The sequence below is a fragment of the Strigops habroptila genome, chromosome 16, assembly GCF_004027225.2.
Source record: "Strigops habroptila isolate Jane chromosome 16, bStrHab1.2.pri, whole genome shotgun sequence".
Taxonomy (NCBI): domain Eukaryota; kingdom Metazoa; phylum Chordata; class Aves; order Psittaciformes; family Psittacidae; genus Strigops; species Strigops habroptila.
The window spans coordinates 6,170,399-6,195,738 of NC_044292.2; the positions used below are offsets into that span (position 1 = coordinate 6,170,399).

General features: G+C 52.8%; 1 protein-coding gene across 3 annotated transcripts; it reads right to left on the bottom strand.

Moving 5' to 3' along the window:
* Nucleotides 1-4,612: 4,612 nt before the first annotated feature.
* Nucleotides 4,613-25,164, bottom strand: TMEM240 (transmembrane protein 240). 3 transcript variants are annotated; one of them, XR_003994585.1, is made up of 5 exons: nt 24,895-25,127; nt 24,052-24,314; nt 23,716-23,857; nt 12,767-12,975; nt 4,613-9,864 (listed from the first exon to the last, which is right to left on the bottom strand). XR_003994585.1 is itself a non-coding variant. In XM_030507841.1 (5 exons), the coding sequence occupies exons 2-5, from the start codon at nt 24,106-24,108 to the stop codon at nt 9,716-9,718; spliced, it is 522 nt and encodes a 173-aa protein (XP_030363701.1). In that variant the 5' UTR covers nt 24,109-24,314; nt 24,895-25,164; the 3' UTR covers nt 4,613-9,715. The 3 variants fall into 3 exon arrangements, 2 of the variants coding, with proteins under 2 accessions (XP_030363701.1, XP_030363700.1); XM_030507841.1 differs by having other exon boundaries at nt 23,716-23,822; nt 24,895-25,164; XM_030507840.1 differs by lacking the exons at nt 24,052-24,314; nt 24,895-25,127 and having other exon boundaries at nt 23,716-24,031.
* Nucleotides 25,165-25,340: the final 176 nt, after the last annotated feature.

The window sequence follows — 25,340 nt, forward strand, 5'->3', positions numbered from 1 at the left end:
GGACCAGGTGACATTTGCTCTGCGTGTAAGTTTGAACTGGATTTGAACTCTGAGCTCTGAGTGCCCCTCTGTAACCACTGTGCAAACACATTTGCCTGACCCAGATCTGTGCCCTTGAGCGCCCTGCTGAGATGTTCTCCTCCGACAGGAGCCGACAGCAGCCTCTGCTCTGGCTGTTCCACTGGTGGTTGTTACAGAGCTCTGGGAGATGCACCCTGACAGCAGCTTGTGAGCCTGGGAGCAGAACAGGGCTGGTCACCAGGGTCCTCACAACCGGCAGCCTTGGGGACACCAGGAATGAAACCACCCATGAGGCTGCAAATAGTCACTGTCTTGGGCCACCATCTTCTCTCCAAATGGTTCTCATGTTCTCCCTGGATGCCAAGGGAGAATTTGAAGGTGCATTTTAGAAGCTGCTCCTTTGTTAAGGACAGGCATCCCCCAGCCAGTGTGTGCTGAATAAACTGAAATAAACCTGAATGCCATTTTGTCCCCCTCCCCATCAGCTGAGGTGTAGTTGTCCACTGATTTACTATAGGATTCTAGGCTTCCCCTTTCCTATTGAGATCTTACTGGAATTACATTGCTGTTAAGCCCCAAGAGATGGAAGGGAGGGAAGCAGAGCCTCTCTCTGCTAAAAGCCCCTTCCTAATGCCTTATGTGAGGGAGCAGCCTGATTTCATGTGATTGAAATCTCCAATTGTGACATACACCTTCAATACCTTTCCCTTCTCTTCCATAATCATCTCCATGAGCGCAAAAGGAGCTGGAGGAAGGGGAAAGGTACCGTGTCTTGTCCTTCCCCTGTGCTTCTGCTGCTGCGGATAGCTGGGAAAGAGAATCCTGCTGGAAAGCTGTGGGAGAGGCAGTTGCTGGCTCAGCTGTTCCGTGTGATTCCTGCTTCACACTGCACCAGGTCCCTGCACGGAAGCAGAGGGAGCGCGGTGCTCGTCCCGCAGCGCTGACCCTGTGCTGGGCAGCAGCGATGAACTGCAGCTCTGGGAGGGCAATGAGCTGCAAGTGGGCTCTTGCAGGGAGCACAGTGGGAGCAGGGGCTGCCCTCAGGGCCGCTCTTCGCTGCAGGACAGAAGTGCTCTTCAGTGAGGTTTCAAGGGCTTTTAATGGCCACTCATAAGGATGGATGTCACTGTCCTCACCTGAGCTTTGCTGCATGGGCCTCGTGCGGTGGAAAGGGCTGTGTGTGTTGAAGAGAGACGCACGGGTGCTTTTGGGAACGCGTGGATGCTTTAGTGGTTCTGGTGTGCGATGAGATGCTCAGTAGCTGGTGCTGTTTGTATCCCAAGGGGCAAAGTTCTTTCCACATCTTGGGCATCCCAGGGGATGATGCTCTCTCCTGAATGAAACCTGTTTCCTTTATTTCTCTTTAAAAAGTGGGGGAGGGATAAATAGAGACGTTTCTATACTTTATACTTGGAACTTACTCCTAGGAAGAGGCCTCTTTAATACACAGAACTGCTCCTGTGTGTCTCGACCTCCCTTCACCCTCAGAATCCTCAATCAGCTGGTTGGAGCTCTGCACATCCGTGTTCTTCATGCTTTGTGTTGCAGGCTCAGTGCAGCCCCGGTGCTGGTTGAAATCCCAGGAGTGGAGCACTTCAGAGCTCACTTGTTTCCTCCTCTCTGCAGGATGGGACAGCATCTCTGTGTCTGAAATGCACAGTGAGTCTCCTCCTCCTTGCCAGAGCAGCCTTTGTGCAGAGCAGGCACATCTCCCTGTCCCCCTCAGAGACATCCCTATTAATGCAATGCCTGGAAGTCCACCATCACTTCTACCCCCGGCAGCAGGAGAAGGTCTGTTTGCACCAGCCCAGTACTATGGATAATCACTTATCAAACCCCAATGAGGAAGGAGTGGCAGAGGTGATGTGGACAACTTGTTCTGCTTGGGTCCAATCCTCCAACCCAGTTGTTTCCATCTCTTCCCACTGCACTGCGAGTGGCACAGGGTTCTGCTTGTACAAGCTGATGCCTCTTCTTCCCTGACAGTGTTTTGGGAGCTGGTGGGATAGGTTCCAGCCAAATAATCCCATTGTTGGAGCTCAACATCCTTGTGCTCTGGTTAGTAGCATAGGGAATGTTGGGAACAAGGGTAGCTGATGTGCTCTGCACTTCTGCAGCCTGGAACTACTGTAGATGTCAGGCTTCAAAGTGCTGCTTCTCTTAATGGTGACAGGAAATAAAGTTCCCCATCCATTCTCCCACTACTTGCACATTACTCTTCCTTCCTTCACATCATGTGCCCTGTTGGGCTGATGAAGCCAGCTCTGAATCCTGCCTCTGAAAAGAGACTCCCTGCCCCTCTCGCTGGGTGATTTCATGCCCTGCTGAATGGCTGTGCCAGTCGCTGTCAGTGCCGCGGCTCATGTGGAATGCGGCAGGGAAGGAAAGAAAAGGCAACCTGTCACCGCTCAGCCCCTGCCTCAGCACCGATTTCAATGCAGGGCCCTGACACCCCTCCCAGCCTCCTCGGCACGTTCGCTTTGCTGTCAGCCCACGGGATGAATGATGTCCCTGTGGAGGTGGCACCCAGCGTGCGAGTTGATAACGCTCCACGCAGGGATGGAGGGGAGCAACCCCAGGCTGAGGTTCTCTCCATGGCACCCGCTGAGTTATGAGCTAATAGCACTTTACTAAAATAGTATTTTCTATTGGAGAGCAAATCTAAGAGCAGATGGATGAGCAAGTGATCCATCACCCCCATCCCTGCCACTGCCAGCGTGCTCTGGGCTCCAGCACGGCAGCTGGGAGGCAGATTTACGACGTGGCCATCTATCCATCCTCTGTTGCCATCACTGAAGTATTTACTTTTCAATGTGATACACTGGGAGGAAAGTTCCAGTGTGCATTGTCCACCTGTGTTTGGGTTTTGGATGGAGAAGAAACACTCAGATTCTTTTATCATCCACTGTCTGTGGCTGTTCCCATTTTATTACAATATTACTATTGTCCCTATGTGGTTTTTTATGTGAAAAGTGGCCAATTTGATGAATTTGTGCATTCTGTAATGCAACCTCTGCCCTTGCTGCACCAGGAGGTTCTTCGCTGATGGAAGGCAGCCCATCTTCTCAGGTGACTGCTGCTGGCACCTGGATGTGAGTGATGGGGATCTATTGGAGGGATCCCAACTAAAACATGCCAGAGCTTGCAAAGTCCCGTGGGTGCTTGTCTCCGTGTTCCCTGGTGAGCAGCCTGCCAGGTCTGCGCGTCCTCTGCCAGGGGACACCCCTCCCCACCCTGCTTCTCCTGCAACCTCCAGGCCTCTTGTGATGTGCATCCCTCAGTCAGTGCTTCCACAGGCTCCTGGTACTCTGCTGGACCCCAGGATTCACTCAGGCCTCGGGATAAGGCAAAGTTCGCCCATCTGAGCTGCAGCAGAAGAGGAACCAAAGGACTTTAATCAACTGGATGCTCAGTAAGTGCCACCAGGAAGCTTTACCCGTTGTCTCTTCCTATCAAGCTCCGACAGCAGATTGGGCGCATGGTGAAGGACAGGTAGGGTCAGATCTTGCTCTGCATGAACTGGGGCAGTCCTTTTCCTTCTCTTTCCCCTGATTCCTCGAGGCAGCTCAGCCTTACCCAAGGTGATACCTCCTGATAAATGGCGTCTCCTGCAATGAAGCTCCTGCAGCATCACCAGCCTGTGTGACATTATTAGTTTTGTAAGGGGAGCAGCACACAGGTGGCTCAGAGAAGTGCCCAGGCTGTCCTGCAGCTCTGCCCTGCCTCTCACTGTTCTCACCTCAGCAGATCAGATCGTCTGTCTCTCTTGCTGGCTATTTTTCACGCCCAGACATAATCTGAGATGCCAGTGCCTGCAACTACCAATCAGTTCCATGACAACAGCTCCCTGCCTTGCTGCTTGGGTGCTTTTATCTCTCTCCTGCTGCTGCTGTGGGCATTATGCTTGTTGTGGGGGTTCTTTGCTTGGGTTTGGGGTTGTTGTTGCTGCTCTGCTTTCATGTAGCGTCGTCGCCAAGCCTGAGTAAGATGTGCCCAGACTTGCAGAACAACTTGTACATCAGCATCTTTGTGCATAAGGACTCAGTTCAACTCAGTGTCAGACTTGCTCTGTTTGTGTATGTGAGGTCCTGTTCCAGGAGAGGAAGGAGCAGGATGAAGGACGTCAAAGGACAGGTTCCTGGTGGCAGATTTTGGTACTGTTAGAATAGGAAATGAGCCCAACCTCTCCCAGGTCTCCTGCACCCACCTCTCGTGCTTACCCTTGCAGGCAATAGGCAAGAGAAGCCACACTCCCCTCCGGAGGCAGCTTGCACCCAGAATTGGTTTTAACAGCAAAACATGTTTTCTTTTTAAATCAGTTTTGGACCTTAGAGCTTCCCTACATTCCCAGTGAGGTGAAAATCTGGGACAGTGTCCTAGAATGTCACATAACCTGGGGGAAAGAACACACAAAGCAAGGCTGGGCACAGCTTTCCCCTGCACCATCCAAGCCGTGCTTGTGCCTCCTCCTCTCCTAAACCCCTTCCCCAAAGCTGGTGCCCTGCAGTGCCCTGAGCACCCGTCCAGGCTCCCCCCCCCCCCGCCAGGAGCATCACCCGCCCCAAAGGGTTGGAAAAACCACTCAGATGCAAAACATGCAAAAAACTATTTTACTGACAAACAGCAAAGGACGGGGCTGAAGGTTCCGGAGCTGAAGTGGTTCCTCTATTGTACAAACATCTGACTGAAAGGGAAAGAATGGCTGAAACACACTCGCTCGTTGACCCAAAGGAAATCACAGTGTGCTTTTTCTATTGCCTCCCGCCACCCCCAAGCTCTCTGCTGCTCCCTTTCGCCTCAGCACAGCACTGTCACCCCCCAGCACACACTGCTGGAGGTGACCTTTGCCTGGGCAAGTGTATTTGATAAGAGAAATTGGCCATTATTGCTTTTCAACCACAGGAGAGATTATTCTGTGATTAGACTCGGAGCAGAGTATAATCTCCCTCCCTGTTAGTATCAACGTGTGGTAGCTCTTCCTGTCTGATGCATGCAAACTTGGTCTGAGTGCAGAACAAAGTAAAGAAGGATCAACAAAGAGGGAAAACAGCATTCCCAAGTTCTGTCCTTGTATTCCCACTGCAGAACACTATTGAAACCTATTCCTGATCTATGTGCTCTGCCCTCCAAGGGTTCCCACTGCCTTGGTCACTGTGAGCTGCGGGTGCTTAGTGCCTCACAGGATGAGCCATCCCTCTGGTGTCACCCCTCCATGGAAATCCCAGGGCTCAGCTTGGAGAGGGGATGGGAACTGGCAACCCCATTGGGAAAGACATGAGTGAAATGAAGGGGAGGCTCTAAAGAAGAGGAATGGGCTTCATGCAGTGAACACGTGATGACACACACGGATCTAAACACACAGACACGCAGTGACCACACACAGGACTGGGACTGAGAAGGAAGGAGGTGGTAAGAACAGAAAGAGGCTGGTGTGGAATGGGTTTAGCTCCATGATACCCTCAGGGACCTCACTGAGGGGTAAGGGCTTTATTCAGCAGTGCTGGTAACAAGGAGCTACAGCTCGACAGGATGGATTCCATGAGCCTTTGCTTTTCTCTTCCTGCCTTCCCACACCTCTCCTTTGCAGCACATCCCAGCCACCAGCACGCAGCCATTGGGGGTGCAGGCAGCCGAACCTGGGCTCCTCACACCAAACGTGCAGGAGAACGTTCCCAATGCCAATCCCAGCTCTGGATGTAGTTTTAAGCTCCATCTCTGCTCTAAAAATAGCCCCTCCTGAGGCGGCACAAACCCCCCCCTCCACTACCCGAGGCTGCAGAAGCCTCCCTCAAAGCATCTGGTTGGATGAGTGCTGAGACGTGGCGCACGCTTCCCACTCCTTTGTCCCTATGGAGCTGCCTTTGCAGACACAGCTGCCAGCTGGAAGCTTTGCATCCCTGTGTTGTCTCTTGCCCAGGTTCTGACCACGCGCTTGCCTAGCCCTGACCTTGTTGTGTCAACTCCCTGATGCCAAAGTCACTTCCTCCCAGCTGAACCCTTGCTTGTTCGGGGTTGTTGCTGGGTTTGGGGTTTGTTGTTGTTGTTGTTGTTGTTTCAATCTATGTTCTTTTTGATTGTGTGTGAAGACTGGATCAGAGGCAAGAGAACAACAAACGAGTCAACACTAGAACATCTCAGACAATTAAACAAGGAGAAAACACCCCCACAACCAGACGAAAGCAAAACGAACACATGCACAGGAGACAGTGCAACAGCAGACTACAGACAACCGTGCTGCGAGCAACAGGAGCAACCTCACTTGGACAGAGGAACAAGAGACCACACATCAGACAGGGTTGGTGAGGCTCACACCTCAAGCAGGACGGGGTAGGGACAGGAGTGCTGATGTGAAGCAGAGAGAGAGCAGGATGCAGTGCTGGTACTGGGGTTCTGCAACACCCAACAAGCTGCTGCCTCTTTTACCTTCTGTTTCTCCATGGGCTTTGTTCCCCAAAGAGAAGACATGGCAGACACTTGGCTGTTGGGAACAAGAGTCTCCTGCACACCACCACAGGTTAAATGGCATATGGGGCCTGGGCTGCCCCTGTGCAGGGAGATCTCATGGAATCACACAATGATTTGGGTTGGAAGGGGCCTTAAAGCTCATCCAGCTCCAACCCCCTGCCATGGGCAGGGACACCTTCCGCTAGAGCAGGTTGCTCCAAGCCCTGTCCAACCTGGCCTCTCATCACTGCAGCCTTACTCGGTGTGCAAGGTTATCCCATCCCAGCAACTGGCATATTCTGATCTCTATGATGAGGGTCACATCTACAGTAGCTTCCTAAACTCGGAGGAAAAGGCACCTCAAACAATTTGACCTTGTGTCTCCGTTAAGCTGTTTGACATCCTCCCTGCACAGAAGATGCACCAGATCTCTTGGGTCAGGAATAGGACCTGACCTTATTGCACAGGAAGGAACTTTGTCCCTTATTCGTTAAGGATAAGAATCAAAGCCCTGGTCAGTTCCCCAGGATTAATCCCATTGGTTTAGTGTGTGCTGGGACAACCTTGTCCTATGAGAATATTTCTGATTTCTTTGAATTTAAGACCAGTGAATTACTCGCAGTAAATCCAACTGCACCAAGAGGATGTTTTGGTTGATGTTTTGACTAAGTGCAAACAAGAGAGAGGGTAATAACTGCTGACACAGCAGGTTGAATCCAATCTGTTCTTAACCAATGGGAATATCATGTAAGATTTCTTCCCTCTATTCCAGAGCCTCCTGTTCTTCTGAAATTCTGGTGTGGATAAGACTTAACCATCCCTTCACTCTTTCCAGATGGAAGGCTCCTATTTAATGATAATTCAACTAAGGTCAGTTGCTAGAGCAGGGCAGAACCAGACTTTCAATTCAGTCTGAGTTTAGGCCACAACTTTAAGTCTCTCTTGTGAGATGCCCCAAGTGGAAAGAGTATTTAAAGTGCTTTTAATCCCGCAACCAGTCCAGAGACTCAGGATTTGTCCTTCTCATGACAGAATGTTCCCCCCTGCAAAATGTCATCCCATCTGAAGACATGCCCATGACATGTATGTGCTGTGTAACATGGTCCCTGTTCTTTGCTGTCAGTGAAGTGTGTGCCATCACAAACAGAACTGCTGCTTGGCCAGACCTCATCTGGCACTGCATGAGCAACACTCCAGTGAAGGTTGCAGCTTATGCCCCTTGAGGATGAGCCCACATTGCCACAGCTCATACAGGGAGGGTGGTTGCGAGGCTGTGTCTTGGAAAGGAGCTGCTTAAGGAAAAGTCATTCTTTAGGTACTAACAGTGGCTGCAGAGGTTACAACCAGAGGAAGTCCTGAAGGACAAGACAGACATAAGTATAGACCAGGCAATTATTTAGGCCCAGACTGGGGCTCCAAGACAAGAGGCACTAGGGAATAGCTAAGGTAGGAATGGCAAACAGGTATGTGTGGCTCTTGGCCAGCTTTGGGGCTTGTAAATAACTGATCCTGGGCATAGGAGAGAATGAAAAACAAACTCAAGACACAGAAGGTGAAGCAGGGAGAGAGAGAGCAGGTAGTGATGGTGTCCTTTTCCCTTCACAGCCATTGCAATCAGACAATAGGAGGCCATTGACAGAGTCAAGGAATCCGTAGAAGAAAACAGCAGTTTCTGGTAATATTCATAATCCTTTTGTTTTGGATGTTTTCCCCATTTAAACACAAGCCCACTCAATACAGAATGATGAATGAAGGAGAGATGACTGGGATTCAGGGCTACCCACTGCAGTCAGCAGGGATACTGCTGTCTGCTGCCCAGCCTGTGCCAAAGCAATGCAGGCTGGGGGCATTTGCTTCTCTCCTGCAGCAGAACATGACTGCTACAGGAGTCAGATACCACCACGCTGCCTAGTGCACATGGGCTTTATCGACATGTTCAAGCATCTCTTATTGCAAGTGAAGGAGGTCTCTGGATGTTGAGGTTGGTTTCAGACACTTGAGAGCTACCTTGAAACCCCCACATAAGCTGTGACCAGGGGAAGCAAAGGCAAAACCATGTTAGAGCATCCTCACACTTTGATTCCATCCATTATGGGGACGTTGGGCTCTGTGGATGAGTTTAGCTTCAGGCCCACATCTCTCTGTGTGCCTCAAGCCAAGCCCAGCCTGCTGCTGATGTTATTTCAGCTCGGAGCAGTAACACAAGAAGAAGGTGGTTGTTCATGTGCAGGAAGAGTGAGGGTGGTAACAGGACCCTCTCAGTGCATCAGCAGCATTCCTAAGGTGGTATGAACCAGGGCCTCAGGCTCACCCTCTAAGAAGAGGGGAGAGCAGCTCCTTTCCTCCAGGCAAGGGGTGGGTGGTGGTTATGCAGCAGAGGGGTATGGTCAGGGTGCAAGTCAGATCTAGCATTGTTCAACTCAATACACTTCTCCCCCCGTACCAGGAGCAACTCCTCTCCAGCACTGGTGAAGAACAACAGCACTGGCATCAGCCAGGTACCACCAGTATAAAAGTGGTGGGAACCAGGCAGCACCAGCCCCATTAGACAGACTGATCCCTTATAGTACTGTTCCCCTGGTGCTAAGATGTCTTGGATTGCTTAAGGCAGGTTTCAGTGTACAGCAATGCAAACAACAGATCAGTTATATATTCCCAGGACTTCCTTTCCCCCACAGCAACTCCCCAAACCAGGAACCAAAGCAAAAGGGACACTGTGCCTTCACAACCAGCAGGCAGCAGTCCCCTTCCAAACCTGGGCCCAGCCAAGCCATTCTAGCAAGGGGAGAAACAGAGCAGAGCAAAACCAAGCCAAAGGACCAAAGAAACGGGGGGATTTGAGCTCCTGGATGAGAAACTCTGCATCTTCTTCATGTTGTCCCAGCTCCATACCCTCGGCCAACATTCCCTGTCGGGTAGCTGGATGTGCAGGACAGCCGTGGATGGCAGGAAAAGGGGGTTGAAAGTATAATGCAAATCTCTTTTCTCTTTTTTTGTGTCTGTTTGCTTTTTACATATATACACAAGTCTGACAATAAAATGTGGAACACAGTGCAATGTCTTGGCTGCGTAGCATCCAGGACTGGCTTAGTTGTGCATCCTGGTGTGCCACAGGGACACACGAGATGGATGAGTAAAATTGTGTCCTCGGCTGGCTTCCACAGAGGAGCAAACCTGTAGCTGTTCCCCTGGAAGAAGAGCAAAGTCCTTTTTAAAAGCTCACTGCAGTCTCTGGAGGGGAAGGCATTCCTCAGAGGTGCCGTGGGCTGGGGTGCCCGTTGTGGTACAGCTTCTGTTTGATGTGCACCATGTTCCCGGTCGCCTCCTCGTACTGCCTGTGGTGACGTTTTCTGAACTCCTTTAAGTTACAAAATTTGGGAATCCAAGACCAGGAATTGTCTGGAAGGCAGAAAGGAGAAGGGAGATGAGGGATGACAGGAATGGCAAGGCCCTTGTTCTCCAGCCAGGTTTCATGCCTTGGCTGTAGCCTTGAACATGATCACATCCACCACCCCTCAGACATGACCCTGAGCAGGCAGCACATGCCCTGGCTGTGCCTGCTATAGGAGCAGCTTGTTTCAAGAGCCCCATCAGGACAGTGAGGGTGGGAGTTAGAACAGGCAAACCCCAGCTTCCCACTCGTGGTAGGAACCGACCCTTTGTGCTGAACCCTATTCTCCAGCCCTCTTTGTGCCTTACTCACACTCTCATGTCAGGCTGACAGTGAGGACAAGGTTCAGCAGAGGCAGTAACCTCACAGTGATTGCTGCTCGGCGCCGTGGCTGGCAGGGAGCTCTGGGGACCAAGCTGTACATGTATCATCACCCTTGTTCCACCCCAGCTCCTTGCTTCTGTCCTCTGGAACACGGGCCAATTTCACACAACAGCAGCACAAACCACCTTCTGTGCCACAGCCAGTGTCAGCTCCCAGCCCATGAGCCTTTCCCTGCAGTAATGTTTCAGTTGCCATTCAGTGTCATGAGAGCTTTGGGTCATTCCACCCAGGAATACACCCACAAAGGAGAATTTGCAAGTCCCAACGACCAATAAGTTGTGTGAAGTTGAACTATTTCAACCAGCGTGAGGTGATACGTGACTGCTCTGACCAGCACTGCAGTTACCAAGAGGTACAATCTGACATCTGAGTTTCTAAGGAATATTTTCTATTTTAAGCCATCTCTTCCATCAGGAAGGAGCTATAGGTTATTCAAACAGACCAAAATTTAAGCTGATGAGGCCACAATGTGACTTTGAGTCACTGCTCAGTGGTACTCACGTCTTTCAGGGAGGGCTCTCCATCCTGTACCAGCACAGTGTTCTGTACTCCCCCTGCCCCAAGCTCTCAGTCACAAGCATCATTTCTTTCTTTAGAAGGAAATCTTGGCTTAGGTACTTGTTCAACAAAGAAATAGGTATCCTTTCTGCTTATTGCCTTTAAAACGGCTGGATTTGCATAGTTGGTTTGAATGAACAGGCAATACCTAAAAGCTCAATGTGCATTATTTAGCTTCAGATTACCCAGTGATTTTTCAGCCTGTCTTTAGTGAAATGCACCCAGCCCAGCACACCAGCACGTGCTTTTCTCTATGGACAGAACAGTTCAAGGCATCTAAAAACCTTTACTGGAAAGAGACATCATGTCCCACTGAAAATCTCACCCACAGATCAGATGAGGAGGGTCTCCTCTACCACATATTTGATTGTGAGGACACAGGGTTGTTAATAGAGCTGGGACAGCGCAAGCACACAGCTGTGGCACAACCAACCTGGTTTAAGAGCAGACTGGGCCCATGTGGCTGGTGCAACACCCCTAAAACAGCACGAAGAGACAATGCCTCAGAGCAGAAGGGGTGTCAGCCTTCTGCATCATGGAAGGGGCATTGCCAACAGGGTTGCTAAGGGAGGAAAAAGCTGGGTGCAAAGTAAAGCTGCATTCTGTGTAAAGATGTATCTGCACAGCATATTGGCCAACCTCTTCTTAAACCCTTAGAATATGCATGCAGAGGGAGAAAGAAAAAAGATCATTCAGCTTAAACACTAAATTAATTACTAGCATTGCCATTAATTATTAAAACTAAAAGTCTATGCAGTATCATTCACGAGAAGGCAGGTTAGAGGGTGATACCATGGCTCACCACTCCATAAGGAAAGGCACTAAAGAGCAACATCACTGCACTCACTGTAGCATCTCACCCAAGGCCCTGCTGACTTCATGAGGGGGATGAGATCACAGCCACGGGTGGTCTGGTGACAACCAGGTGTCCCAGCCTCGAGAGTGGCTCCAACACCTTTAATCTCACTGGAAACCCTGGCAGTAAGCCTTCTGCTTGGGCAATGCCAGCAGCACAGCCTCAGGAGAGCGCTGCTTCGGGAGCTGCTCGAGCTGCTGGGGATTTGGGAAGACTAATGAGGAATTAATAGCATTTTGATCTGAGTTTTTAGAAAGAGATTGTCTCCTTCCCTAGTTAGAATTTCCTACAGATACGTCTTTCTCTTGCTCACTCTCCTTTTCCTCTGAGTTGTACTTTAACAGCCACCATCAGTCAGAGTTAGAGGCTGAGATTTGTAGGTACACTCTTATGGAATTTCAAGTAATTTGCTATTTTAATAGTTTTTCTGTCTTTTTTCCCCCTATAACCATTAAAGTCCCTGGGATGTCGATGCTCAGAGGGCAGAGAGGGCCTCCGAAGGTGCATCTGTTGGTCATTCTCAGGATGTTAGTTCAACTAACTGGTCCGAAGACTAACCAGTACAGCTAACACAGTAACATACAGGCTGATGTCACTACTTAAAAGAAGACACATCTGGAACAGCAGTGAGGATGAGGAACCCTCAGCTGACATGTTCCTGCCACAACACAGCAGTGTCTGTCATTGCCATCACATTGTTCCCAGTTTATACAAACAACCAGAGGCTGCAATCCATAAGCGTGTGCCTGGCTGCAAATTATATGCATGGAAAAATCCAGATTTTAGGGAAGTTTTGTCTGGCCTGAAACTATCCTGCCCACATGTGCAGACACACAGAGCCACCATCTGCCAGCCTGCTGATGGGTAAACATGTTGGATTCCATCAACCCCCCCTTTGCACCAACACATACTTCACACTTCCCAAAGCACAGCCCTCAAGGCGAGGATCTGGCTGTATCCATGGAAATATTCCTGCTTGGATAAAGAGGGCTGGGATGTGGCTGCTCAGGCCAAATCCCCATGGAACAAGACGACCTCCTCCCTTTCCACCAGGGTCAGAGGACAGGGAAGGGATTGAGGGGGGAGAAGGGAGCCCATCAGGCTGCACTTACCATACCGTCGGCTGGTTCTCCAGGCTCGCACTGCGTAGTGGAGAACCCCATCCATCCACACCAGAAACCAGCTTATACAAAAGCCCAGCAAAAGTCCCAGCATCAGATCAATCTCTTGCTTGGTTACATTGTCAGTCACAAAGTAATTCTCTGAGGAGTCCACCACTGACTGATCCCCGTCGTATGGGATAACATAATGGACATGATGCCTGTTGCAGGGAACAGAAAGAAGGAAAAGCATCAGTGGAGAAGAGCAGAGTTTGTCCATCCAGCGCCTGCTCTCATGGCTGGTTTAACACCATTCCTTTGAGTTCCTACCAGCATCCCTGAGAGCAGAAGTGCTATTTTGGCTTTTTTGTGCTTAAGTCAGCAGAGGAATTGGCAAAGAGTGAGGTAGGGAAGAACAGAAACCTGAAATCATGCCTGGGACTCGTGTCGCATTCCGGACACATCTCTGTGCCTAAGCCCATCATCTGTAAAATGGGAGATAATATTTAGGGCAGCATGAGGCTGGAGTTGTCACTCCCCAGAGATGTAAAGGGCACGAATGCTTTCATGTCTGCAGGCAGAGGTCAGGAACGCTCTGCTCCTGTGAGTACAGACAGGCTGAGGGCAGACGTGCACCCTGCAAGCGCCATCGGAACGTGGTGCCTCACAGGAGTGAGAGAAGTCCTCTCTCTGCAGCACTGCCCGTGCTGATGGCTTCATGGGGCTGCTCCAGGAGGTGCTGCTTTGTTTAGTGTCCCTTCCCTCAGGGCAAAACACGAATCATCTCTTTCACATGTTGTTTCACATACAAGGATGCTGGAGAGGGGCTCTTCATCTGGGACTGTAGTGATAGGACAAGGGGTGATGGGTTCAAACTGAAACAGGGGAGATATAAGGCAGTTCTTCCCTGTGAGGGTGCTGAGGCGCTGGCACAGGGTGCCCAGAGAAGCTGTGGCTGCCCCATCCCTGGCAGTGTTCAAGGCCAGGTTGGACACAGGGGCTTGGAGCAACCTGCTCTAGTGGAAGGTGTCCCTGCCCGTGGCAGGGGGTTGGAACTGAATGATCTCAAGGTCTTGCCCATCCCAAACCAGTCTGGGATTCTATGATTCTATATTAGAGCAGAGCATGTCTACAGCCATGGAGGTAGTACCTAAAAGCATGCCTTGAATTCATCCTCAGAGAGCAGATAGCAGAGACCCTGAAGTGTACCGCTCCTGAAAAAGTCATGCAAGCTCTAAGACCATCTCAGGTTCTCCTACTGCATGGCTGGGGTGGTTTGGGATGTGGATCCTTCCTTACCCTTGTCAAGAAACAGGCAGCAGTTACTGCCTGTAGCAGATAGCAAGAAATCTCAGCACAGGAGCAGCCAGAAGCCTCCCCCGGGTTCATTTGTGCAATGAGGTGATGGAGACCAAGCTTGGGATGATACTGAACTGCTTGAAAGACTCTGGTTAACTTGGGAAAAGCGGGAAAATGGCAGGGATGGAGTGGGGGAGTTGTAGAGTAGAAAAAGTAAGGCAGGTCCGTGTGGGCTGAACATGTGGGATAGGAGGATCCCAGATGATGGGGGATGCAGGGTGCAAAGCAGAACTGGAAGCAAGCTGCTCTGGAGCCTCTGCATCTGCTTTAAATGGCCCTTAACCTTCGCTGAGAGCAGCCAGGAGCCATGAGGCTGCCCAGGCTCTGTGCTCAGCCGCCGTACCTCCTCCCACTGCCTGCTCTGGGGGCAGCACTGCTCGGGCAGGGGCTGGCTCAAGGACAGGACACAGTGACATGGGCTCCCTCAGCATTGCCAATACCAGCATCACCTACACACACATCTCTCCCACATCCACGGACCCAGCCTTGCTCCCACATGCAGGAGAGGAGGCGATCGCTGGAGGCCTCTGAATATGCATGAGGTGCAGGTTGCTCCATAATCATCCTGAGAAACGTCCAAATATTTACACAAACAAGCCTCCACTCAAAGGAACCTACTGAAAACAGCCCTAATCTCAGCAATGACTTAATGGAGGCCACCTGCACCAGAGGCACCAGCTCCCAGCAGAGCAGGGCTGGTGGACAACCTGGTGCCATGGGGTGTGGATGGGAACCCATCTAGTCATGCCCTGGCTGCCTGGTACTGCTCCCCATTTGCATTCAGCAAAGGCCCCAGGACTAGGGACTAGATTGGGGCAGTAGCAGGAAGGAGATGCTCCGGTGGCAGCTCAAAGTGATCTCAAAGGCTTAGGGCAGGCCCTGCTCATGCTGCTTCTTGCTGGTTGGTTTGTAACCAGGGATGTCTTAATTTGGGTAGGGAACAATCTAGAGGCTTTGTGAGGGAGGCTCCCAAAAAGGGAGCTCTTATTCATGAATGGGAGGGGTCCCATTAATTTAATGAACATAGCCAAGCAGCTTTGCAGAAGGGGAGAAGGCAAGCCTCACACATACCTCCCATGTGCCATGCTTCCCATCACTGCCAGGGATATCTTATAACTGAATCCCTTTTGCTTCTTGCAGTACAGAAAGAGCCTGAGTCCACAAAAACCTCCAGAAACCAGGACTGAAATGATCAAGCAGTGCCTGAGCAGGAGCTGGGATGTGTCTCCTCTGTATCGCTGTGTCACAACCCCCAGGGCTAGATAAAGCCTCCCCATGCAGAGCATCACTGGGGCTGAGAGAGCAAAACTTCCCACACATCCAGGACAGGCCCATTCCTAGGAATGGGGACCTCTCTCCACACGAGGTGTTTTCATGGAGGGTCTGTAGCAGAAGAGAGTCCTGGAGCACAGTTCTCCCACTGCCAAACCTCTCCCAGCACTCAGGAGCAGGGATGTGCCTGTAGCGCTCCTGTATGTGCACACACACACATGTGCAAGGAACATGGGACTCTCCTCATGCTTCACAAGAGGCTTTTCTTACCACACACCCTGTTTCCTTCATAGCTCCTGTTCTTTGCTTGCAGAGCACTGAGGGAAGGGACACAGTCACCTCTTCCCTGCCTCGTCCCTCTCCCCGGTGCAGGCTGACTCTGCACACTGCAGTGGGATCTCCTCCAGCTCTCCTGGCTTCCCCTGGTCACCACTGGGCTGAATGGCACCTTGGGGGAAGCAGTGAGGGCCTGACACTCCTCCTGTGTTTGCAGCTCCCTTCCCATGCACAGGGGACTGGCCCCAAAGCCTGGTGATCTCAGAGTCCCTGTTTCTGTGCTGTAGCTTCCATACAATCACAGGATGGTTGAGGTTGGAAAGGATCTCTGGAGGTCATCTGGTCCAACCTCTGCTCAAGCAGGGCCAGTTGCCCAACACCACATTCAGATGGCATTTAAACATCCCCAAGGAGGGTGACCACAACTTCTCTGCACATCCTGTCCCTGCGCTCAGGCACCCTCACAGAAAAAACATGTTTCCTGATGTTCAAGCAGGACCTCCCATGTGTCTGGTCCGGTCACTGGGCATCACTGCAAGGAGCCTGGCTCTGCCTTCTTTACACCCTCCCTTCATGTATTTATATACATTAAGATCCCTCCTGAGCCTTCTCCTCTCCAGGATCCACAGCACAATGAGTCTGGGTCTGTAGGTCACTTAGATCTAGAGGCTACAATGGGATGCGGCAGACAGAAAACAACGGGCTGGGGCTGGGCACACAAAGAGACCATTGGCTTCCAGCATTCCATAAGGAAGGATTCAGTCCTCACAGCATTCCTGTGTCACCCCTGTGCTTGTACAGCCTGAAGTCTTATGGGAGAAAGGAGTGAGCCCTGTTGTATGGTGAGCCACCAAGAAGTCCAAAGGCAATACATGGGAGGCAAAATTCAACAGAGAGCAGAAACTTTGGCCTGTCTGGATTTGGCAACTGAATTTTCCAACTCTCAGACATCAAAGCTGGATCCCGGATACTAATTTCCCTAAAAGAAAACCCTCCTGTCACTGAAGCATCCCAGGAAAACACTTGAGGCCCTGCCCTGCCACCTTCCAGGCAGTTTTTGGGAACCCCGCATGACCAGAGTAGTCCTGTGCAGTGGAATGCCAATCCCAGGTTTCCACTGGAAAGGGTTTAGCAAGGTTCAGGGAAGATGGACTTTTCTTGCTGGTGCAACAGTTTTCTGTTGCAGCTCAAGTCCTTGGGTACGTTAGAGGAGTGATTCAGAGACACGGGTACATCAGCTCAGCACGTTATTAATAGTGCACAAAGGTCCAGTGTCCCCACTGTGCACCAAGGGAATTGGAAACTGGAACGTGGCCTGGATGGCTCTGGGGGCTGCATCCAGTGGGGGAACGTATCACCTCTATGCTGAGCATAACGTGGGTGCAAGACACCCCCAGCCCCAGGCCAGTGCACTTCCAGGGAGGGCAGACAGTGCTGGAGACCACATCCTGGCAGGGCAGCTGTAGCAGCTGCTGTATATATATGTACATGATGAGATATATATGATATGATGAGTATACATATTTATTTGCTCTGATACGCATCTATTGGAGCAAATGCTTTTGGCCAAACCTTGTGTTCAGAACGTGGCCATCCAGGGGCTGACCTAACCCTCCAGCCAGTGCCTGTTTCACTAACCAAAGGCTTTTGAGAAGACAAAAACCTCCTTCAGCCTTGCATTGCCCTTAGCCAGCAGCCAGACCTCGCCGTGGGTGTGAGGATTCTGGGGTTCACAGCACAGAGCTGTCACAAAGTACATGTGGTCCTTCAAAGGTAAATCCATGCCCTGACCGTGTTTCTTCACAAGAACAAGATGTACCACGTAACCTGAGGGCTAATTCCTAGGCAGTTCAAGCTTGTACCACTTGTTCACAACAGAACCAGGATTCAAATTACTCCTACCAGGTTACTCATGAGCCACCCCGCTCCACATGCTGTGCGCTTTGAGCAGTACCTCACAGTGATGCCCACCCTTGGTGTGGTGGAGCTGATGTAATGGTAGGGAAGTAAATGTAACCCCTCTTCAGGCCAGAAACAGCCTCGAAAGCAGGAGGGGCTGGTGGTGGCCTGAAGCAAGGGAGAGACTGGATTTGCTGGTCCATGCCCAGCACCAGGCTCAGGTGAGAAGCTGAAGCTGCAGGACAAAGGCAGTGCAGTGTCTCTGTGCACGTGTGCTTGAGCTGCAGCATCCCTGTCCCCTTTCCCGGTCTATGTGACAAACGGGGGAGACCTCCTCTGTGCCAGGAGGAGCAGAGCCTTGGGAAGTTTCCCTACAGAGCTGCCCCAAGCGCTATTGTCCCTTCCAGTGACCTTGTGTGTGTGCTGGCTGCTGCAGCCAAGGCACAGCACGGAGCCTGCAAAACAAGCGCTGCTGAGCTGTCGTGTGAGATGCAAAGAGCCCATCGCTGCCTCCACACCTTCCACTGCTCCCCTGCCATGGGGATGTCACACGCTGATGCTCCGGCTCCCTCCCAGGCAGGTGTCAGCCTCAGCAGACGTGTCACATCTCCCAGGCTCACGCTGCAGTTGTCACAGCCTGGAGTGACCCGTTCCCCACCTCCAGCAGCAGCAGGGTTTGGGGGAATGTGGGTTATCGTGCCCTGCTGCCAGCCCCCGGGCACAGCCAGCACCCAGGCGTGCCCTACACAAGGCTGCAAGCAGAGCTAGAGGGAAGCAAAGAGCCCTCCTTGTTCTGCATCCCTGTCTGACCTTGCAGCCTCTTCCCAAACGCGCCAAGCAGCCTCTCCCAGCCTTTGCCAGCAAAGCCAGTCTGCAGACCAGTGCGGATGGCACCATGGCACAAGTGACAACACCTCCTCGGGACCCTTGGCACTGTAGCAGTTATTAGAAGGCTAAGAAAGGCCTGGAGGTCTCTAGCACTAGGCAATGAGCACTCCCAGCACATCCACAGTGGATGTGGGGACAAAGAGGTTTAATGACTTGTCCCGAGTGGTTGGGAAAGGAGGAATCAGGGCAAAAATGTACTGTGTACCCCCAAGAGCAGTGCTGCTAGCCCAGGACAGAGCCCAGAGAGCAGCATTATCCAAACCCTTGATGCCACCAAATAACACAGCTCCAGCACCACCAGCCATCCTCCCTGGTCACTGGTGCTGCTGGTGACCCAGCACCAGGGCAGAGCCCCAGGGAACAGCCACCTCACACATCAACACCCTGTGCCCTGCCATGCTCCTGGGAAGCAGCAGCCCCTTGCACTGCGGGGACTCCATGTGCACCAGTTGCTCTGGAGGGGTCTGGCATAGCCTTGTCCTGAGATATTCCATCCTGGATCCCAGCCCACTGGGAACAGGGCTGAAGCACCCCTCAGACAGATGGGCTCGCAGCTCAGCTGCAGGGTGCTGGCATCAGGTAAGGCTGACACCCCTCTCAGTCCTTTCCAACCCAGCTCACGGGGAGAGACACTGTCTGGGAGGGAAAGACTCAGCCAAGGTCACTCAGAAGGTCAGTGGCAAGGAGAGGACGTGCCAGAGCTCCTGAGGTCCCTGTCCTTTCCCAGGCACGGGACTTCCAAGCCCCCCAAGGCTGTTTTGGCCGGCCCTTGCTCCATGCAGGTGTCATCTGTTCTCTCCATCTCACCCTGCCTCCACGGACGCCCTTTGGTGTTTTTCCTTTGCATGACATCACCCAGCTCCTGATCTCCTGCCAGCTCTCTGCTTCCAGAGAGGACCCTTTACTGGCTGGGGCAGAGACATTCGGGCTAGGGCAGTGCCACACTCCTGCAGTGCCCCATAGTCCTGCTCTCTACTGGGAATAGGTACATCCCCAACCAGAGGGGCTGAGCCGCCTGCATGCAAGCAGGCCCCAACATAGTGATTTGGACAGCCTGACTATCTTCACATGCTGAGGACAAGGAGTGCCAAGCTCCCCCAGGGATCTGCTCCAGCAGGCACATTCCTGCACAGCATCAACAGGAGCCAGCAGGAGTGTAAATGAGGCTGTCACCCCTTCTTCCTCCAGCGAGAAGGCAGATGTTAAGAGAGGAACAGTCCCTGTCATACCAGCATGTCTGTGCATGCTTGGTGTCAGCACCAGGTGCCAGGGCCAGCTCTGTCTCTGCTGATGTTCTCCCTCCATGCACCATCACTACATGAGCTCCCCTTCCCACCAAGCAGCTGTGGATGCACTTTGACTGGCCTCAGGGCTTCTGGCAGCTTTGGCCTCCTTGGCTCGAGTGGGAAAGCCCCGGTCCAGCCTAACAGCAGCACTCCCCCTGCACAGATGAGCATATCTGCTCCCACTCACAGCACAAGGACCATCCGGCTCCGCTCTGGGAGTGGGACCACTCCAATGGCAATGCCACTGCCCAGCCCAGGCTCACTCACACTGGAAAGAATGGCTCTGAACAGACCACAAACATGCACCAGCCTTGACCAACTGCTTGTTTGCACTGGGCAGAAGGGCATCTTGGACACGAAACTCCAGCAGCATCACCCCCAGCCAACCAAGGGGTCTGGTCCCTGCAGCCACAGGCGGTACCTCAAACCTTGGCGCAGCACAGCCACAACTCCCTTCCCACATCACAGACCTGAAAAGGTCCAACCTCAAACCGCTCTGGTGAGCCTGACCCACAGGGATGTGCACAGCAAGGGCAGCAGTGTCCAGCATTAGGCAGCACCTGAAGATGGGAATGGGTTTCTTCCCCAAATGTCTTGACCCCAGTGACTCTCCCCAGTCACACGCCAAGTGCTTAGGACCATGATAAAACCTCAAAGTATAGTCCCCAGCTGCAGGGTATGAGGCCCTGTCTATGAGGCAAGGGTTGGCAGAGGGTGTTTCAGGAAGAAGCAGGCATGATGCCATAAGCCATCACTTCCTTCCACTTGTCCTGGTATCTTCTTGCTAGGCCCATGGAGAGGAAAATGGGCACAGACCTCACTGACCATGAGGAGAGACCACAACCACAGCCTCCATGCAACCTGAAGAGCTCTTTGAGGAGCAGCCAGGCCACTCTGCCTTGCTGTCCATGCACACAGGTGACTCTGGTGAGCCCAGAGCCACCAAAACCTGGGCAGAGCCTGGGGCACCCCATGGCACAGCTCATGCTGCTGCCTGCCAGCTTCCCACCAGAGACCCACACTGAAGGGATATCCCAGACAGACACCCCTCCTGGGGGAGCAGCAAGCGTGGGCAGAAAACAGTGAGGAGAGGGAGCTGAAAAGAGCCAGGCCCCCATCCGATTGCCACAGGAATGGAGATCCAGCTGCAGATGCATTAATGGACACATCTGCCTTTGCCCCTCTGCAGCCATGGTCGGAGCCAGGATTCCAGGGCTGCCTGCAGCCTTCTGCCTGGGAAGGGCACTCCAGCATCAAAGAGCAGCAGGGACAGCCAAGGGCTGAAGTCTGGGCTTTTCCCTGGAGCCTTGCAGGGATGAGGTGGGACATGGTAGAGCCCCACATCCCCAGCACACCTGGCTTCAGCTGGCACTGAGATACACAGCGTCAGCCCTGGCTGTCCACAGCCACCACCAGCAAGGCAGCAGCTCCCAGCCCCTCACACCAACATGAGCTCAGAGCAGATTCTGATTTCTCCTGCAGAGCACATCCTGCTGTGCACTGGATGCCCAAGGCCAGGTACTCACAGTCCAGCCTGGAATGCTCAGACCATTCCTGGGGAAGGAGTCCACTCCGATACCCTGAGGAAGGATACAACCAGGATAGGAGAGTAGGAAAACATTTCTGAATGAATTAGAGGGGGTCAGTGACACCAAGACCTAGACTAGGGCATGAGGGAAGAGCAGTCATCGCAGCAGCTCAGCCTATTGCACATCAATCTTAATTTTTTCCAGTTCTTCCTTCCATTTCTGCACCATTTACTCATTTTCCCCATTCCTCCTGCAACACACTGAACTGCAGCCAGTTCCCTCCTCCAAGGACTCCCTTTGGTTATTGGCAAATGAAGAGTCCTGTATCAATCCCTGGCACCACTGCTCACAGATGCATCCTTGCCTAGTGCAAGGCAGAATTGCTTATGGCTCATCTATGTGCACTAAAGAGCTGCACCCAGAGCACTTGGACAGCTGACAAAAAGGCACATTCACCATCACCTGCCTTATAAATCAGAGAACTCAAAACACTGGCACTCGAGCAGCAGCCAGAGCTCACAATGAGGATCACAGACCAAGCTTTAGCACGAGGCTACCCAAGTCCCACAGCACAGTGATGCTTTGTGCAAGGGTCTTCTCCATCAGAGCACGAACATGTTGAAACCACCCCTCATGCTCACCAGAGTGATGCCCAGGGGCAGAGACTGGCATGCTCTTTCTGTTGGCAAGAGCCATTGCTTCTACACACCTAAGGTAAGTGGTAAACTTCTGCTTTTTGCCTCCTCTCAGATTCATGTGTGACAATTTGGAAGCTGGTTTGTGCTCTTTCTAAGAAAGGACCTAACTACAGGGAGAGGGCCATGGCTAATTCACCTGCTCAGCAGCATCTCTACTGACATACAGTGAGAGGAGAGAGGAGGGTCTCTGCCATCTCCTCAGCCTTGGGCAGAGGGGACACTGCCAACACCACCAGTGAGACCTGACGCTCCTCAGCCACTCCAGTGTGTAAGTCTGTTACCAGCAGCCAATTTCCACCACCTCTGAACACAGCTGCAACAAGCAAAAAGGGAAATGGGTTGAAGAGGCAGAGGAAAACTCTTAAACTAGTGAAAAACATCAAGATGACTCCAAAATGTTACCTTAAAAAAGACAATCCCTGCCAAAAAATAAAGCCAAAGATGCTGTGGATGTTTCTTGCCCACAGTCTTCCCCATTGACCCCAACACAGGGTGCCTGAGGTGCCCAAGGAGTCAGTACTGGGGGTTTGCTCACCAGGTCCCTCAGGCCTGGCTGCATCTGGCCCTAGAGGCTTGTACCTTCTCTGCTGTTCTGCCACAGGAGCGTGAGGAGGAACCATGGGGAGAAAGGTAACGATCGCCGTGGGTGAATGAAGCAGAGAGGAAGGGCAAAGCAGTTTCCCTTCATTAAACTATACACATTCCAGTTTCAGATTAGCTTCCACACCAGGGACACCAGAGGGATGCGACACCAGGGAGACAGGATGCAGCTGGTTCCAGAGGATGCTCGAAGAGGGGTAAGGCTCGATCTGAATGCTGGATGTGACAGGGGAGGGCTCCCCCAGCACGTCCTTTGGTTGGCACAGCCTTGTGCTGCTTTACTTCCCCACGGAGAAGAAACTCTCCAGCAGCAGCAGGCAGCGAGTACCCAGGCACAGGAGGGGAATAAGGCCTCGAAGGGATCACTGACAGGAGCCCCATAGCAAAGAGAGACATTCACCCCCAGCACTCAGTCCCCAGGCTCTAACAGGAGAGCAGCCAAAGCCCAGCTGAGCTTTCCAGCGCTCACACACGACTCAAGAAGTGAACCCTGTTCAGGAGGATTAAGCATTGCCAAACAGCCGTGGGGAGAGGTGGGTATTTGTCCAGTCATAAACTCGCACGCAGCAAAGGCATCACTCCTGGCACAGGATCCACCCCGACGCTCTGAGCTAACTCAATGCTCCACAAAGCACAGCACAGCTACCCCTGTCCAGCACCATCACAACTCTCAGGAGGAAAGCCACAGAGAATTAAAAGCTGATCAAAGACTACAAAGCCTCAAAGTGACTCTGTCCTAGACAGCAACATTCTTTCCTGGACACAGAACCTCCAACACCCATTCCATTTAAGCCACCAACTGCAACACCAGGACCACAAACACACTGAGAAACAACGCAGCCAGTGACGACAACAGCAGAATCACGAGCGTTTAAATCAAAGTTACTTTCCCAGGGCTCCCAGATGCACATACACAACATGCACACAAAGGAAAATGGACTTCCAGGCCCTCAGAAAACTCTTCTTCTGTAAAAAAACCAAACACCCCCCCCCTCCGTGTTCATGCAGGAAGGTGAGACACAGCCAGAATGCAAAGATGGTAGCCCAGCCAGCAGCACCCCGCCGCTGGCCACCACCTCACTGTGCCTTTCCAATGGGATGAGGTGGGAAGGGGCTGGGGGGGCCGGGTGAGAGCTCTAATGCAGGGAACTTACCTTCCACAGTTGCAGTGACAAACTCGGTCTTCCCCTCTCAGATGCGGTAAGATGTAATTGTGAAATCTGTCCAACAACGCATTCATGTCCATCAAGCAAGCTATTGCCTGTAAGAGCCCATAACCAAGGCATCTGGTCAACTCTGGATGATGGAATAAAACATTGACTCGAGTTTGATTGCCAAAGGCTGAAGCAGTCATAAAGAAAAATAATCTTTGGTGTTTAATGGGGCACATGCACACGCGCACACACACAGAGGTGCACAGGCTGAGGGACAGTGCGGGGAGGGGAAGAGGAGGAGGGATGGAGGGGAGGGAAATAAGCAAAATCTCTTACCATAACGATAGAGGCGCCCAGGATCATGAAAATCATGGTGTTTGCATTCATGGACATCAATAGGGAATTGCCAGCGGTCGGGTCCGTCCAGCCCGCGGACGGCGAGCGGCGGCCGCGCTATTCCGCAGAGCTCAGCCCGGGGCGCATCGCGCTCGGCGCCCGCACGCTGCGGTGCGGCGGGGGGCCCCCCGCACACACGCGTGTTCCCCGCGCCGGGAATGCCGCGGGCTCCCGCGCCCTGCCCCCTTTATGTTTTTATTTTTCTAGGACAAATGTGATAGATAAAAAATAAAAATAATCATAAAAAAATACACCCCCCCCCTTCCTAACCCCCACCCCCCTTCTCTTTGGCCCCGGCCTCCCCTCGGCCGAGGGGGGTGCGCCACGTCTCCGGGAGCGGGCAGGCACCGCCACAAGCACAGCCCTTCATGCAGCAACTGGAAAGCGAGCCAGCCAAAAACGGGGAGGAAAGAGGGGAGGCGGGGGGGGAGAGGAAGGCTAGGGGAGGAGGAGGAGGCAGGCTGCAAAAATCACCCAGTCCGAGGGAGCCTCATTGCATCCTCTTCGCCGAAATCAACCCCCCTCCCGATCGGTGCAATGAAAAAGATACAATAAATAAATAAATACCTCAAACGTCAAAAAAACGCCACCCAAAAATAACCCATCGAACACCACCACCCCCCCCTCCCCTTCCCGGCTCGGGGCTGCGTGTCCTCGCTGCTTGGCTCCGCGTTGGCAGCCCCCGGCCCGTCCCCCCCTCCGCTCCGGACCCGGGTGGCTCCGCACGGGGAGGGGGATGAACCCCACGGAACCGGCCGCCCCTTCCCCACCCCGGGCATTTACCTACGCGGGGAGGCGAAGCTCCGGGAGCGGCTCATGGCGGGCGGCGGCGCTGCGGACCTGCCCGTGCGGGGCTCCCCCCGCCCCGCACACACTCGCTTTTCCCCAGCGAAGAAGCCCCGGCAGCGGCGCTTGGCCGCATTTCGAGTCCCACACGCCATCCTCACCCCGCCCTTCCTCCCGCCCGGGGCCGGCCCCGGGGCACCGCCGGGACCCCCCCAAACCGGGGGTGCGGGGAAGGAGGACACCGCAGCCTCGGTGCCACCGCACTCCCTCCGGCAGCCGCTGCCCGCTCCGAGAGCCGCGGTCCCATCGGAGGAGCTCCAGCCTTTGCCCCTTCTGCTCATCCCGAGGCCCGAGCACGCGCTTGCCCCAAGGAAGATGCCCAAAAGGGCACCCAGGGAAGGCTGTGGGCGCCCAGCCCTTCCTTGGCATCAGAGCCAGGAATG